At 39.0% G+C, this 14553-nt stretch overlaps 1 protein-coding gene across 1 annotated transcript in view; it reads right to left on the reverse strand.

The window, feature by feature from the left end:
- Nucleotides 1-14553, reverse strand: part of hbs1l (HBS1-like translational GTPase) — a 58235-nt gene that overhangs the window by 25460 nt on the left and 18222 nt on the right. The window contains exon 5 of the mRNA XM_007257841.4: nt 3517-3625. Coding sequence (XP_007257903.4) covers nt 3517-3625 — 109 coding nt within the window. The remainder of the gene's footprint in view (nt 1-3516; nt 3626-14553) is intronic.

The raw sequence follows: 14553 nt of genomic DNA on the forward strand, positions 1-14553 counted from the left end.
ATTGTTATATATGAGTATAAATATACAAATAAACACAACAGACATTATCACAATATCAAATATTATTGAGGTCATGTCCATGTATTGTATGATAAGTCAATAATGTAATTTTTGTGACAGGCCTATACACCATTTTATTTTAATACCCTGATTTTAAAATATTTAAAATAAAATAATGAACGAGCAGGCGTCCAAATACTTTTGTCCATATGACTGTAATAATAAAGATATATATATATATATATATATATATATATATATATAAATATATATATTTTTTTTACAGTACTATGGTTTACAGGATTTGTGTAATTGCACATGCATATTAAAGCAGATCCACCTGCAAAACCCCAACACCCCAACTCTCTACACCCCCCTATTTTCCCCTATGGGTGTGGTCTGTGGTTTAAGGTGTGGAGGTGATAGCCTGCGGGTTTGTGCGAGAGTTTGTTTGTGCGAGAGAGTGTGCGCGTGTGTGCGTGTGTGTGTGCTCTTGTGAATAATCTATAGGCAGCAGCCACTCCTGTGGTTTTAATGCTGTCCCAGAATGCAGAGAGCGCAGACAAACACTCCGTCCTCTTTGCCATTTTAAACTCGTTCCAGTAAAAGAGCAACTAATTACATTTCAACAAGATATAAATGAACACACACTATACTTTCTTTTTCTGTCTATGAGAGAGAAAGAGAGAGCGTGTGAAAATATACATGCAGAATATGTAGTTTCAGCTGAATTGTGACTCAATTAAAGGGTGTACAGATGTTTTTCTTGTATTGACTGATGGGGGAAGTGAATAGTTTGGGGAAACGAGTTGCCTTAAAACATTTAACCTGAAATAATTTAAGCGTAAATACTGCAACAACCAGAACTCAGAACAGTTTGTTAAAGCCTTGTGAGTAACTACATCTTATTAAAGAACATGTTAACCATAAACTAACCAGATTGTGCCATCTCTTTCAATTAGACCACAGGTTCTTAATGTTTTTTAACTGTGCGACAAAAATTGAAAGTGAGTAATTATGAATAACTATGACAGTATTTGAGCTAGTTATGACAGTGACTGAGATGTGGGATTACATACAGAGGGTTAAACAGCAACCTTAATGTTAAAAGGGTAGTTTAGAGTGATAGGCAGTTTTTTATGTAGGCAACAATTTATGAGCTCAAATATTAAACACTGAAAACAAACAATGAATAAAAATGAATTCAGCACCTTTGGCCCTATCCCATGTGACCCCTTGGCCCTACCCGTTACCCCTTCCTCTCTGTTTTGCATGTGCATGCACTCAGGGGTAGGGGTGTCCAGATTCTTGTTAGGCTGGAGGGGTAGGGTAGGGGAAGGGATAGGGCTTGTTTGTCCTTCATACAGAGCTTTTTCCAGATGCACACTTCAAACAAAGGGGTATGAAAAGGGATATGAGTTTAACGTTTAGTTTCCATGTTTTATAGCCAAATTCTTCATTAGAAACATTAGAATAAAAAAAGATTGCAAGTAGTTTGTCTCAGTAGCTAGCTAGCTAACTTTCCCGTTCCACCTTAAATGGTGCAACAGGCGGGAGAAGCTGCAGCATTTAGGTGGAACGGAAAAATAAAATAAAAGCTAATTAAAGCTAATTTTAGCTCCTCATCGTGGATCAAGAAATTAAGAAATGGTCAATAATAATTCATTTCTGTACCATCTCCCCCCTTTCTGAAGACATACAATAGCATATGCCCTAAAGTTAACTAGTTAATCAGCAGCAGCTAAGCTACTGATGACGTATCGGGTGCTTGAAGGGCTGTCCCAATTCTTAGGGAGAAGACTTCACCCCTTTCCCTTGGAAAAAAGTTACAGGGGTGAAATCTTTGGTTACACTTGAAATGAAGGGGTAGGGATAAGTGGTAGGGCCAAGAGGTGAAATGGGATTGGGCTTTTATGTTACATACATTGCTGACAGAAGTGCAAATGCACACAAACACACAGCTTATCTAGTCCCTGTAGAAAAGTAGAATAGCCAATAGAAGCAGATTTAATTAACCTTAACTATTGGGACCATTAGGGATGCACCAAAATAAAAACATTTAAACAGAGGAAAATGGATCATTTGACAGGTTGCCATTAAATTGCCACTTATTACACCTCATTAAAGAACATACTGAACATAACCCAACCTCATTGTGCCATCTCTACCGATTAGATCACGTGTTCTTAATGTTTTTTTAACTTTGTGGCAAAATAAAAGTGAGTAATTATGAATAACTATGACAGTATTTTAGTTAGTTATGAGAGTGACAGAGGTGTGGGCTTACATACAGGGGTTATACAGGAGGGGTTAAACAGCAACTTTAATGTTTTTTAATATTCTTAGACCTCCCCTCAAAATCACCACCCACTCAAAACACAACACAGCAAGTTTCAGCAGCACAGAAAGAGTTAATTTGCTATACAGCCTTCAGCCCTAAGGCCAAGCAGCTGAACTACAAGACAGATTACAAGCAAACAAATGTGAAAGTAGCCTGAGGGAACAGCTACACACTGATGGCAAGTAAAGCAGGTGTGTGTGTGTGTGTGTGTGTGGGGTGGGGGTCAAACCCAGTATGCAAATAGATGGTCCCAGAAGCCAATGGGGGAAGGTGTCTTACTCATCAGGGTTGCACTAAACAAATATAAGGCACACCCTAAACGTAACCATATTTAGTTATTGTATTCATCTTAACTCATAATATGCCAAAATGTTGTTCTTAAACAAATAAAAAGAGTATAATTTAAGCTAGTTCTGGGGGCTCAGAGGAGTCCAGCAAGGGCTGCTGATTCAAATCCCAGATCATGCGGCTTGGCATCAGCAGCCAGAGTCAGAGAGCACACAACTGGCCATGCTCTCTAGGTGGGTAGATGGTGGTTTCTCCTCCACACATCACTCCCAATGTGATATGTCTGATGTATTGGAGCTGGGGATTCAACACTTTCCTCAGAGTACACTTCCGGCTACCCATTGTGCTTGTCTCCACTCACCTAGTGTAAGGCATTGCTGGTGATAGGGGGAGCCCTAATGAACAGGGGCTGGAAAATTAGCATTCCAAATTGTGGAGAAATAGACACTCAGAAATGTAATGGTGTAATCTTGAGAGGTTTAAGTTAACAGCGTGAAGAAATGGAAATAGCTTGTGAATACATATGAGATGAGAGAATGGAAGTGCTGTTGAATTAGTTAAATGGAATATTATACACGTACACATTTTTTAAGGAAATTGGCACTGTTCAGCAGGTATTTAAGATTTGTGTATTCAAATCATAAGCTGAGAGAACAGAGCATCACTGTTCTTGTGTAATGTAATATTACATTTTTAAAAGAATGCTAATGCTCTTTAATATCTGGCACAAACAGAACTCGATACCGTTTGTCACTTTCAGTCAGTTGAGCATCCCTATATTAAAATACTTCATAACTTAATTAATTAATTTTTTTATATATGTTTTCCAAGTGAACAAAAGAACACATTTGTGGGTGAGCTTTCGTGTTAAAGCACTATTGACTCACCTTGGCACGTCAAAGCCCATAGTCTGCTTCTTTCCAGAGACAGTCATCCGGGCAACTTTAGGAACTACCTCTGCTTCCAGGCGGTTTTCAGGAGCATCACGGGGTTTAGCTACAGGAAACACAAAAACACTTTAATGTTAACGTACTCATACTTTACACAAACATCAACAAATAAATATTATCCCACATTATGCAATAACCTTGTACCTCCGAAATGCCAAATTTGAAAAAATAAGAAAAAAAAAAAATCAATAAGAGAACTATGTAAAAAGATTTTATTCCATGTCAATTTGAAACAATTTGACTGGTCAATTCATCATGATACACTACCTGGACCCCTGGAATGAATCCTAGGATTGTCATCTTAAAAATATGTTTGTGTCATCAGGGAAGAAAAAATCCTTTGATGGAATAACCTGGTCTATATTCAGTATATTCAGGTAGTCAGCTGACCTCATTCTTACAGCACATACTGTTGCTGAACCTAGACCTGCAGACCAGCTGCAGCATCATTTACCCCACACCATTTACTTACTTAAATCCAGGTAGAGACTTTTTTTACCACCTTTGAACACATACTGAACAACTTCCACACTAACATTAAAGCAAAAATCTAAAAAAAAAAGTTAAAAATGGAGATCGAATCCTGTTCATGTAGCTTGCCATCAGCTACCAAAGCCCTGAGAGATCACAACTGTCCTGGCTTTCTCCCCATATCACTTCAAAGGGTGATGTGCGCAGTATGGGACGTCAAATCAGCAATGCTGCATCAGCAGCAGTTCAAAAAGTGATGGCAGACTTTACATGTATCAGAGGAGGCGTGTGCTAGTCTTCACCTTCCTGGTGTTGGAGAATCACTAGTGATAGGGGGAGTCCTAATGAGTGGGTTGGGTAATTGGCCTTGTAAACTGGGGGGAAAATAGGGAGGATTTTTTTTTTAAATCAACTTTTCTTTAAACTGTTTTGGGAAAAGTATTAAAACAAGAATTATAATCAAAACCGAGTTCAATACAAATTCTAACCACCAACAGAAACTAGATGTTGTGGGGACCCCACAGGCTTCCCAGAGTTCACAGCTACTTACGTAATGAGATGAGCAGTTCTGTGCATTTCTACTTTTGACTCATGCATTACTCACAGCTTCTCACCACTAAATAACAAGAAGCTCATAGTGAGATGTAACTTAAAAAGCAGACCTAAAAAAAAAAAAATCAATCAATCAACATAAAAAAACAAAAATATCACAATTATGCACGAGAACTGTGCATTAATGAGGCTTACTGAAATTACTGTATGCCACAAATAGCCAAATATGTGCTGAAGTGGCAATAAAACCCCAACAACCAACCAACCAACCCAAAACACGTGGTTATATTTGTCCAGAGAATAAAGAATAAAGAAAATATATTTCGCTACATATGCATTAAAGTTAGGTGTTTGATATTAAGATTCAATAAGAACTTTAAGATCTTCCCTGGTGGGATTTTTTTAAAAAGGTCTTTTCTGTTCTTTTTTTGTAAGTAAGATTGTCTTATATGGTTATAGTACTGAACCATGTGGCTTCCCTTCCACTTTCAAAGCATAATTCTATACGTTTTCAAGTATGTCTGCAGATGGTGAGCACACACGGATCTGTTAGTCAAATCTCACGAACACGTTAGAACGTCTTACGATTCCATGAAGGATGAGGCAGCAAAGGCGGGATGATAACACCCCTGGCAAAGACAGATCACTGGGTGAGTCCACTTGCGGTAGTTCAAAGAAAGCTGCCTACATGAAATTCCATGAACTGCACAGCATGTGTGAGTGTGCACTTCTGTAAAGTGTTCTATATCTGTTGGTGATTTTAATTGTGATCATTTCATTTGATGAATTCAGTATTTTGTCCTAAATAAGAACCATAATTAATTTTTGGTCCTAAATAAGAGTGCTTTAACCATCAGAGTAACACAAGACGACATATGCTTACACTGCAGTTTGTTCGGCAGGCTCTGGCAGTGTAAGCATGGTCATAACTTTGGATGATCTCCACCCCAACTCTTCTCAAAAATTCTGCATAGAACACGATCATTCCAGAGATCTCCAAAGAGTTGTATTTTATTGTCAAAAAAAATTTACACAAATGTTTGAACATATAATGTGTTTAAATGTGCATTTAAGCATCATTTAAAATTATTTCAATTGGTTCATTTAACATGAAATGCGAATGCTTTCTACAAGGTTTAGGAGTGTGTTTATGGGAATTTATTTGACATTTTTTTCCAGAAGTGCATCTATGAGTTCAGACATTGAAAAAATAAATTAAGAAACTCATTGCTTCTCATGCGGGATTGAACCAGGGTCATCAGGGTCGTGGTCCAATACACTACCACTGCCTCAGCTAGTGAATTGGCACACAGCCGTGAAAAAACGCCGTTATAGGGAGATAGGGAGCCCGAGAACGAGCGGAAAGACCAGAACAAGCAGAAACTAAAGTATTGCTGAGTGCGACAGAGAGACAGGGGAGTTCATAGTTCAAACAACTATACGGGACCGATGTTTCACACTTTAAACATATTCTGAGGCAGGGGTGTCCAAACTTTTTTTGTTGGGGCCAGAAGGAGAAATATATTTGAAGTCACGGGCCACAGACTCTGTAATAAAACAAATAATGAAATATACCACATTAAATAATATTTTTTTCCTGATTATTTCATTTACACACCATTTTACTTGACTTACTATCTTTATCTATCTTTGACAGTGTTGTGTAAACTAGGATTTTTCAAATTGATGTTTTATTTCATGTCTCTTAATATTAAACTCCTTAATTACGGCAACTTTTAGACTCATTTGCCCTTTTTCAGAGCTAAAAATGTGCACTCTCTCCGCTTTTAGACTCTTTGGCCCGTTTTTTTTGCGCTAGAACTGCGCACTCTCTCCGCTTTTAGACTCTTTGGCCCGTTTTTTTTGCGCTAGAACTGCGCACTCTCTCCGCTTTTAGACTCTTTGGCCCGTTTTTTTTTTGCGCTAGAACTGCGCACTCTCTCCGCTTTTAGACTCTTTGGCCCCGTTTCTGACACCTAGCGTTCAAACTTTGAATCTATAAACTTTGAACACTATAAAAACCAGCTTAACAGCGGGCCAACTTTCATTCTATTTCTAAAATACCTCGCGGGCCGCTTCAAAAAAGGAAACGGGCCGCAAATGGCCGTAGTTTGGACACCCCTGTTCTGAGGTGTTTTAACACTTTTTTTCCCCACATAATTCCATAGGTGTTCCTTTATAGTTTTGATGTCTCAAATATAATATATCTACAATGTGGAAAATAATAAAATAAAATGAATGAGTAAGTTGGTGTTTCTGAACGTTTAAAGGGTTGACAGGTACTCTTCACTTGGTCAGCGCTAAACCCTTGTTTAATGTGCCGCCTCAAGTTTCACAGACTTACTGAAATTCATGAGTCATGAGCTGCACAGACACAAGGTAACAAGCAATAGCTGGGGAAAGGATGAGAGAGAAAAAAAGAGAGAGAGAGAGAGAACATTTCCCTCTAAGGTAACTGGGCTTTCCGCCCGTCACGTCATACCAGTAGTGCAGAGTCAGTTTTCAGAGCCACAGCCAGTCATCTCTCTCTGAGCTGCAGCGCTCTGGCCAGGAAAGTGTTAACTGTGCCCGCGTCAACAACAGTCACACACTGAGTGTGCACCAATGGCATAAGAGCATCCACATTTACTTCAATAAGACACACACACACACACTCACACTCACACACTTGCGCTGGGACGAGAAGCAGATATACTCAGTTGTGAAACCTCCATCATCACCGTTTTTGAGAACTCTGAGACTCTGCACTCTACCTTCTGAAATGATTCACACCTCCTGCTAGGTCAAAAATAGCCTAAAAACCAACCAAACCTTATTTGCCTTTTTTTCTCAGTATGTTTTTATATCTCTAGGAGATGTTTGTCTACCGTGGCCTGCAAAAGCTTGGGCACACCCCAGTGCAAAAAGTCTGTTACTGTGCATGGTGAAGGAAGAAGATGAGAAGATGAGCTGAACTCTGGGGGAAAAAAAGACATAAAGTTCAAGAATAAAAACACTGTGCCATAATCAGAAAAATATTGCTGTGATTTTCCTTTGCTCGAGAAAAGTCCTAAATTAAAAGAAAAAAAGGAATTTATATACAGTAAAAATGTATATACAGTAGGAGTTTAAGGGTACAGAAAATTTATGGTTCGATTCACACCTTGGTATAAACCCAACGGTTTAGTACGTTTTCGGTACGTTTGGTGGAGACAATATAGAGGCTGGGCATTCTGTATAGCTTCACCTTTATTTACTTAATAATAATAATGAATCTTTATTATAATCATGTTTTGTTTTTTGGGATGTAATGTTGTAACTGGGCTAAAGCTCTTTTATTACATGCTTGAAACCAGGGTTATCTGCTACTGTCAACAACAGCATTACTCTAACTGCTTAAACTACAAATATATTTTCCTGATCATATTACTGGATGCATTTCTGTGTTTGAGTTCTTTTTAAGTAATAACAGCATTAGAGGTTAAGAATTAAAATATAATAGTGGTGTCAATCACTTAAAAATGAATTAAAACCATGATTTTTGTTTAAATGCTGGAATTTCCCTGTATTAATGTGAGGGACAGTAATAATAGTTTAGTGTGGTTTAGATCTAGAGCTTTTAGAACTAGAGCTTTTTTACACTATCATAATATCTCAGAGAGAGAGACAGCTGAGACAGACAGACAGACGGCGTGAATGAAAGAGACAGACAGGTGCCGCGAGAGAGAGAGAGAGCTGAGACAGCTAAGACAGAAAGACAGACGGCATGAACATAAGAGAGAGAGACAGACAGACGGCCCAAGCAAAAGAGAGAGACAGAGAGACAGACAGAGCAAATGAAAGACAGATAGACTGCACAAGCGAGAGAGACAAAGAGACAGAGAGACAGACAGACAGACGGCCCAAATGAAACAGAGACAGGCGGCGTGAGTGAAAGGGATACAGCTGAGACAGAGACTGACGGTGTGAACGTGAAAGAGAGACAGACAGACAGCCGACACAAGTGAAAGAGACAGACAGACGGAGTGAACGTATGAGAGAGAGACACAGACAGACGACATAAGCGAAAGAGAGAGACAAAGAGACAGACAGACCGACGGCATGAACGAAATAGAGAGAGAGAAAGCGAGAGAGAGAGACAGACAGAAAGACAACACAAGCAGAGAGAGAGAGAGACAGACAGATGGCGTAAGCGAAAGAGAGAGACAGACAGACGGTGTGAGTGAAAGAGAGAGACAGACAGAGGGATGGCACAAGCAAAAGAGAGAGAGAGCGAAAGGGAGAGACAGTCCGAGCGCCTAACCCTGAAAGGAGTCTAATGCTGAGTTCAGAATAAAAGATGGAAGCTGCATCTCCCAACAACAGTAGTTAAAGCAGTAGTGTTTACGGTTTATCAACAGTTATATCTATTTCTGTCTCATTATATCAGTGATACACAGAGTACCATCCAACTTCTATCTGTGGACAGGTTTCCATGCTGTTTAGATGCACAAAATACAGTATACTGCATCGTTATCAACTGGTATCTTTACCAATGCAGTCCTGGGACAATGCTGACAATGACAGCTGATATCTGATGTGACTGAAACTGAGTAAACTTGTGTGTAACTTCATTCCCAGCTCTAATATCCAAAATAAACAACAGCAGCAAACCTTCCACCCTGTCCAGTAGCTAACAGTCAAAATGCCAAAGATCCTCAGTCAACATCTAGCAGGGAGTTCAAACAGAGATGATTGTTTACAACACAAAAGGTAGATATTCCTTGGTGACATCTAGGGTCAGGAGATCAGAGGTCTCCTATAACGATACATCTACTGTCTTTAGAAGAGAGATAACCCAGTTTTCCTGGGGGTAAACCAACCAAGAAATTTTACATTAAAGGGCATGGGGAAAATATATGTTCAGGATGACTCAACAAAAATTAATAAGAACCTGCTCAATCATCGCTAGGAAGGGCAGACGGATTTCGAAGCGTGCTTTGACTTATCAAACCTAACACATTGGCAACCAGACAAGGGCATTAAAATGAAAATTTAAGTAAATTTATATCATTTTTCAACGTTTATTATATTAGGAATTCTTGGAATTGCTCATTCTTGGCTTGATCAGGTTGTTAGAACAATTCCTTTGAGATTGTGGTCCGTGTTGATATAAATGTTACACAATTCAGAGCTCACTCAGACCTGTTGAATGGGATGGCCACTGAAGATCAAAGACTAAACTCGTAGTCATGTTCATGAAACCAGTTTGATACAACTTTTGCTTTGAGTCATCTTTGGCGCATCATGTCATTAGAAGATGGAGAAATTAGGACAGAAATAGGACACCTTGCATCAGATCTCTCCACTGAAATGAATAGGATGTGTTCAGGCGAAACGGCAAGTTGACATGTATTATTAACCTACCAACTGTGTGCCTCTGTAGAAACTAAGAATCATCAGATCAGCCAACATTTCTCCAGTTTTTAACTGTCCGGTGTTGGTAAGCTTGAGCTCACTGCAGCCTCAGCTTTCTGTTCTAGGCAGATAACCCAATATTAGAACCCAATAGGGACTTCTGCTGCAGTAGCCCACTCACCTCAAATTTGGACGTGTTGTTCACTCCGAAATGCTTTTCAGCTTACAACAATTGTGCAGAGTAGGTATCTTTTATACAGTCCTATACAGTTACTGTTACAAAAGTACAGTGTATAGCACACTGTGAAACACGTGACCTAACACAAAGGCTTGAAAAAGAATCTCACTGGAGAATTGGTGAGTTTCTGGGCGAGATGAAAGAAGAGCTACACCTCATACACTAAACAGCCGGCAGAGGTGCTTGAACTGTGGTGGCTTCTGATTTAAGAGACGTTGAGCTACAGACATTTTGATTATTCTTATTATTATTTTAACACAGTTAATCACACCATCATCAAGATTGACTGAAAAGCTCCAACACAGACAACATAATGGCAGAGGAGACATCCCAACTATTAACTTTAATCCTTTTTAATTGAGGTAAACTGCTGATAAGGCACAGTTTAAACCGATATATTAGCCAGATAATAACGCTAATTACCACAGCTATGATGCGGTCTCTGCTGCTCAATGCTGTGTCATACTGAACGACGCATGTGCAGTGCTCACTGCTTGCAGCCGTGCAACTCTGCGATGCACATCCCATTGAAAACAGTGTTTAAAAGCACAGCTCCAATTTTTTAGCGTTCAGTGTTAAAGCAGCTTCACACTGCAGAGATATACGCGCTGGAACACAAAATCTTTTTACTATATGCAGCTCTGACCAATCAGAGGAGACGATGTGCTTGCGTAGTTTATTGGTGTGCATTTTGGTGCGTTTAGGTTTTTATGCCTGTGTGAAACCAAACCAAAACTCCCATAGAAACTTTCACAACTACAGGTGTGAAAACAACATTAAATAATCAGCAAATTAAGTGATTCAGAAATCCTTACAACCAAGCTGAGATGTTTATAATAAAGTTAAAACAAAAGAGTTTCCTTCATCTAATTTATCATGCATTCTTTATTCCAGCGCACCATGTTGTCTTTATCTCTCCTTAAACATACAAGTATATACTAGTATTTTATTTGACACCACTAGAATAAATATAATTGCATTTTACATTTTTTTTTAATATCCACTATAAAAACTTGTTTTAGGAAGAAAAAGTGCAATTAATCACACTTAATCACAGAATATTGTTGTGATTAATCTGATTACATTTTTTTAAACGACTGACGAAACATTTTGATACGTAAATAAGTCCTGCAACTAGTTTTTTAACAGTATTTCAACAGGAAATGCTCATCCATAAACTGCTGCCATATTAAGAGCTTTCTTTTAAGACAAAAATGCAATACCATAGCCAGCCACATGGCCAGACCTATTCTATGTTCAGAGTACGTAAATATTGGAAATACGTTTGATCAATGGAGACAGCTTAGAGCCTATAAGGACTACAACAGGACAATGCTTGTCCACACACTGCTGCCATCTCTCGAGCTATCAACACTCCCACCCACACATACCACACAATCTGCAGGAACTGTGTGAGAATATTTGAACTACACAGGATGGATCATCACAGGACTCCATTAGGAACCTCTACAACTTCATGACGAGAATATTATATATATACATATATATAGACTAAATGTTTAATCATTTATTGTTGCTCATGACCTTTTTCTTCTTCTTTGGCTGTGGCTTTATATATTGATCTCGGTATTCAAACAACAATTTACATAAGTAATACAGATCTTTACTAAAGTAATAAATAATGTAATATGGACAATATTTGAAAAGGCCTATAACAATTCCCTCCACTAATTATCTCACTACCCCACTCTACACCCCCCTAAAAAACATATTTACTAATGCAAAACCACAACAAAGTGTTTCTAGTGACACTTGCCCTTATTCCCACACCAAACCCCCCCCCCCCCTCACACACACACACACACACACACACAGCAAACCAACGTTTATCTCCCCAACACACACATTCAAACACCTGACTCTGCAGGCACAGCCACAAGGCCAGGAAGTGGTGTGGGGGCAGAGATAATCCTTCACCTTCACCTGCACCAACACACACACACACACACAGACAGCCACACCCACAACATATCTACCCTCAAGAAAGAACACACATCAATAAATGTATAGACATGTTTTCAATCATCTACCTACTCAAACATTTTCGCAAAAATTACACAAATTTAAAGTTGTAAAAACTGTGAATCAACAAGAGCAAATAAAACAGAGCAGCTACAATATAGTACAACACAAGACAAAGGCCTTTTAACAAATAATCCAGCAGTAGCTCTACTTTCTGAATCACAATTATTTTAGTTTCCTTAGCTAGCCAACATTCCTTCTGCAGCTCACAAGTTAATTATATTTTTTTTACTGGGATGAACTGGGACTTAGAGCAGGGGGAACACTGCAACATGCACTTCCGAGATCCAGAAGTCTTAACAGTTTGTCCAAAAACCGTTCAGACTGGGTGACGATCCTCCTGGCACCGGCTGCTACGCTATACAGAGTCTATGTATGTACGTCTATGTTATTATCAGTTCAGTAATGGCGGCTCTCTGAGCTGAATCTAGCATTATGGGATGTAAACAGTGGTTTTTAATTAGCTTCTTCTGCCCTTTTTAAGTTATTAATGCCTCATTTTAAATGTCAGGGCTCTCCAGATTCTAGCAAGGAGGTGTGGAGCTACTTTGAGCTGGATAACGCTGGAAAAAGCGATTTATAAGGGTAAATTATGCCCCCAGTCACCCAGTCTGAAGGACGTTTGGACAAACTGTTAAAATTTCTGGGTCTCTGAGCGTGAGGTCACAGGTTCAAACCCCTGCTCATGCAGCTTTGCCATCAAGCTGCCGGCGTTAGAGGGAGCAAAATTGGCCCTGCTCCCTCTGGGTGGGTAGATGGCGCTCTCTCCCCACATCACTCCTATGGTGATGTCTGCAGCACAGGGCGTCTGTGAGCTGATGTACCGGAGCCGAGCCGCTGTGTTTTCCTCCAAGCGCGCTGTGATGCTGCTCGGTAATGCGTTGGCTGACTTCACATGAATCGGAGGAAGCATGTGTTAGGCTTCACCCTCCTGTTGTGTTGGGGCATCATTAGTGATAGGGGGAGTCCTAATGAGTGGGTTGGGTAATTGGCTGTGTAAATTGGGGAGAAAATGGGAAAATTTTGAAAAATAAATAAATAAATAAATAAAAATTCTGGATCTCGGAAGTGTTTATGGAACTATTTAAAATATTTTTTCTATTTTGCAAAGGAAGTTGTGTTAAAGTTGTTGGCGTATATATTTTTAAGGTCTATTGATTATGTTCTTTAGCTGTTTTTCTGCTAATGAAGTCCGATTTCTTCATATATTGTTTAATTTTGTGAGACAAATAAACCCCTACTTATTAAAGCCTTCATTTAAAACATTAATATTTTTATATAATATATACCACTAACCATAGCCGTAGCACATGGCGCTGGTAAAACCAGCAGACTAAAATGGCGTTTCTTCAACTGATCTAGTGGGTGAGGCTCTGGTGGGGGTTGATGGTTGATGGGTGATGGGTGGTGCCAGGGTGATTCTATAAAGGTTTTTTTTATTATTATTATTGTGACGTCACAATAAGGGAGCATCTAAACGGCTCATAGAAGCTCATATGATTTCTGACACCAGACTTTCCTGACACCATTCACAGAAAACAGATGGATGGATTTTTTTTTTTTTTTTTCCGAGCTTGGCATGGCCATAGGGGCCCAAGTGGAAATACAAAAGCACACAAAAATTGTGTTTTGCATAATATGTCCCCTTTTAATGAGTATGGCCTGCTATAAAGAACTGGGTGAACCAATAATATCAACACTTTTCAGCCTGGCCTTTCTGGCCTGAAGGAAAGCTTGAACAAAAACAAACTCCATCCCTCCAAGCTCTCACCCCACACACACACACCCACACCCACACCCAGCAGGATATGTAAATGCACTCTTCCTAGGAAAACGGATCTAGGCCTAGTCAAATACAACTGAGAGCTGATTTTGTCTAATCCCCACAATTCAGCACTGTTTATCTGTCAGTTACCCGCAGCACCACAGAGAGGAAAAAAGAGAAAGCTCAAACTGAGACAAACAACCTCTAACACTTAACAACAGAATATTTTTATACTCTCAGAGAGTATAGCTAATTATTACTCACTCAATTTAATAGACGCAAAAAAAACTATTTCACCAATGTTTGAAAATCTATCGTTAATGAGATATATATATATATATTTGCTGTCTACGTTATCACATCAAAGCATGAAATAAACCACTAAACTGAAATGCTGGTTAATTTTTATAAAGCATTTGATCCCGTTAGAAAGTTACCAGAGGCTAGTGGTGTACAAGTGCTTTTAGGTAGCAATGTAAAAGCGGTGTTTCTGCTGTTCATATGGTAGATTACTTTTTATTAAAGCTAA

This window comes from Astyanax mexicanus, chromosome 13 (assembly GCF_023375975.1).
Source record: "Astyanax mexicanus isolate ESR-SI-001 chromosome 13, AstMex3_surface, whole genome shotgun sequence".
NCBI classification, from domain to species: domain Eukaryota; kingdom Metazoa; phylum Chordata; class Actinopteri; order Characiformes; family Acestrorhamphidae; genus Astyanax; species Astyanax mexicanus.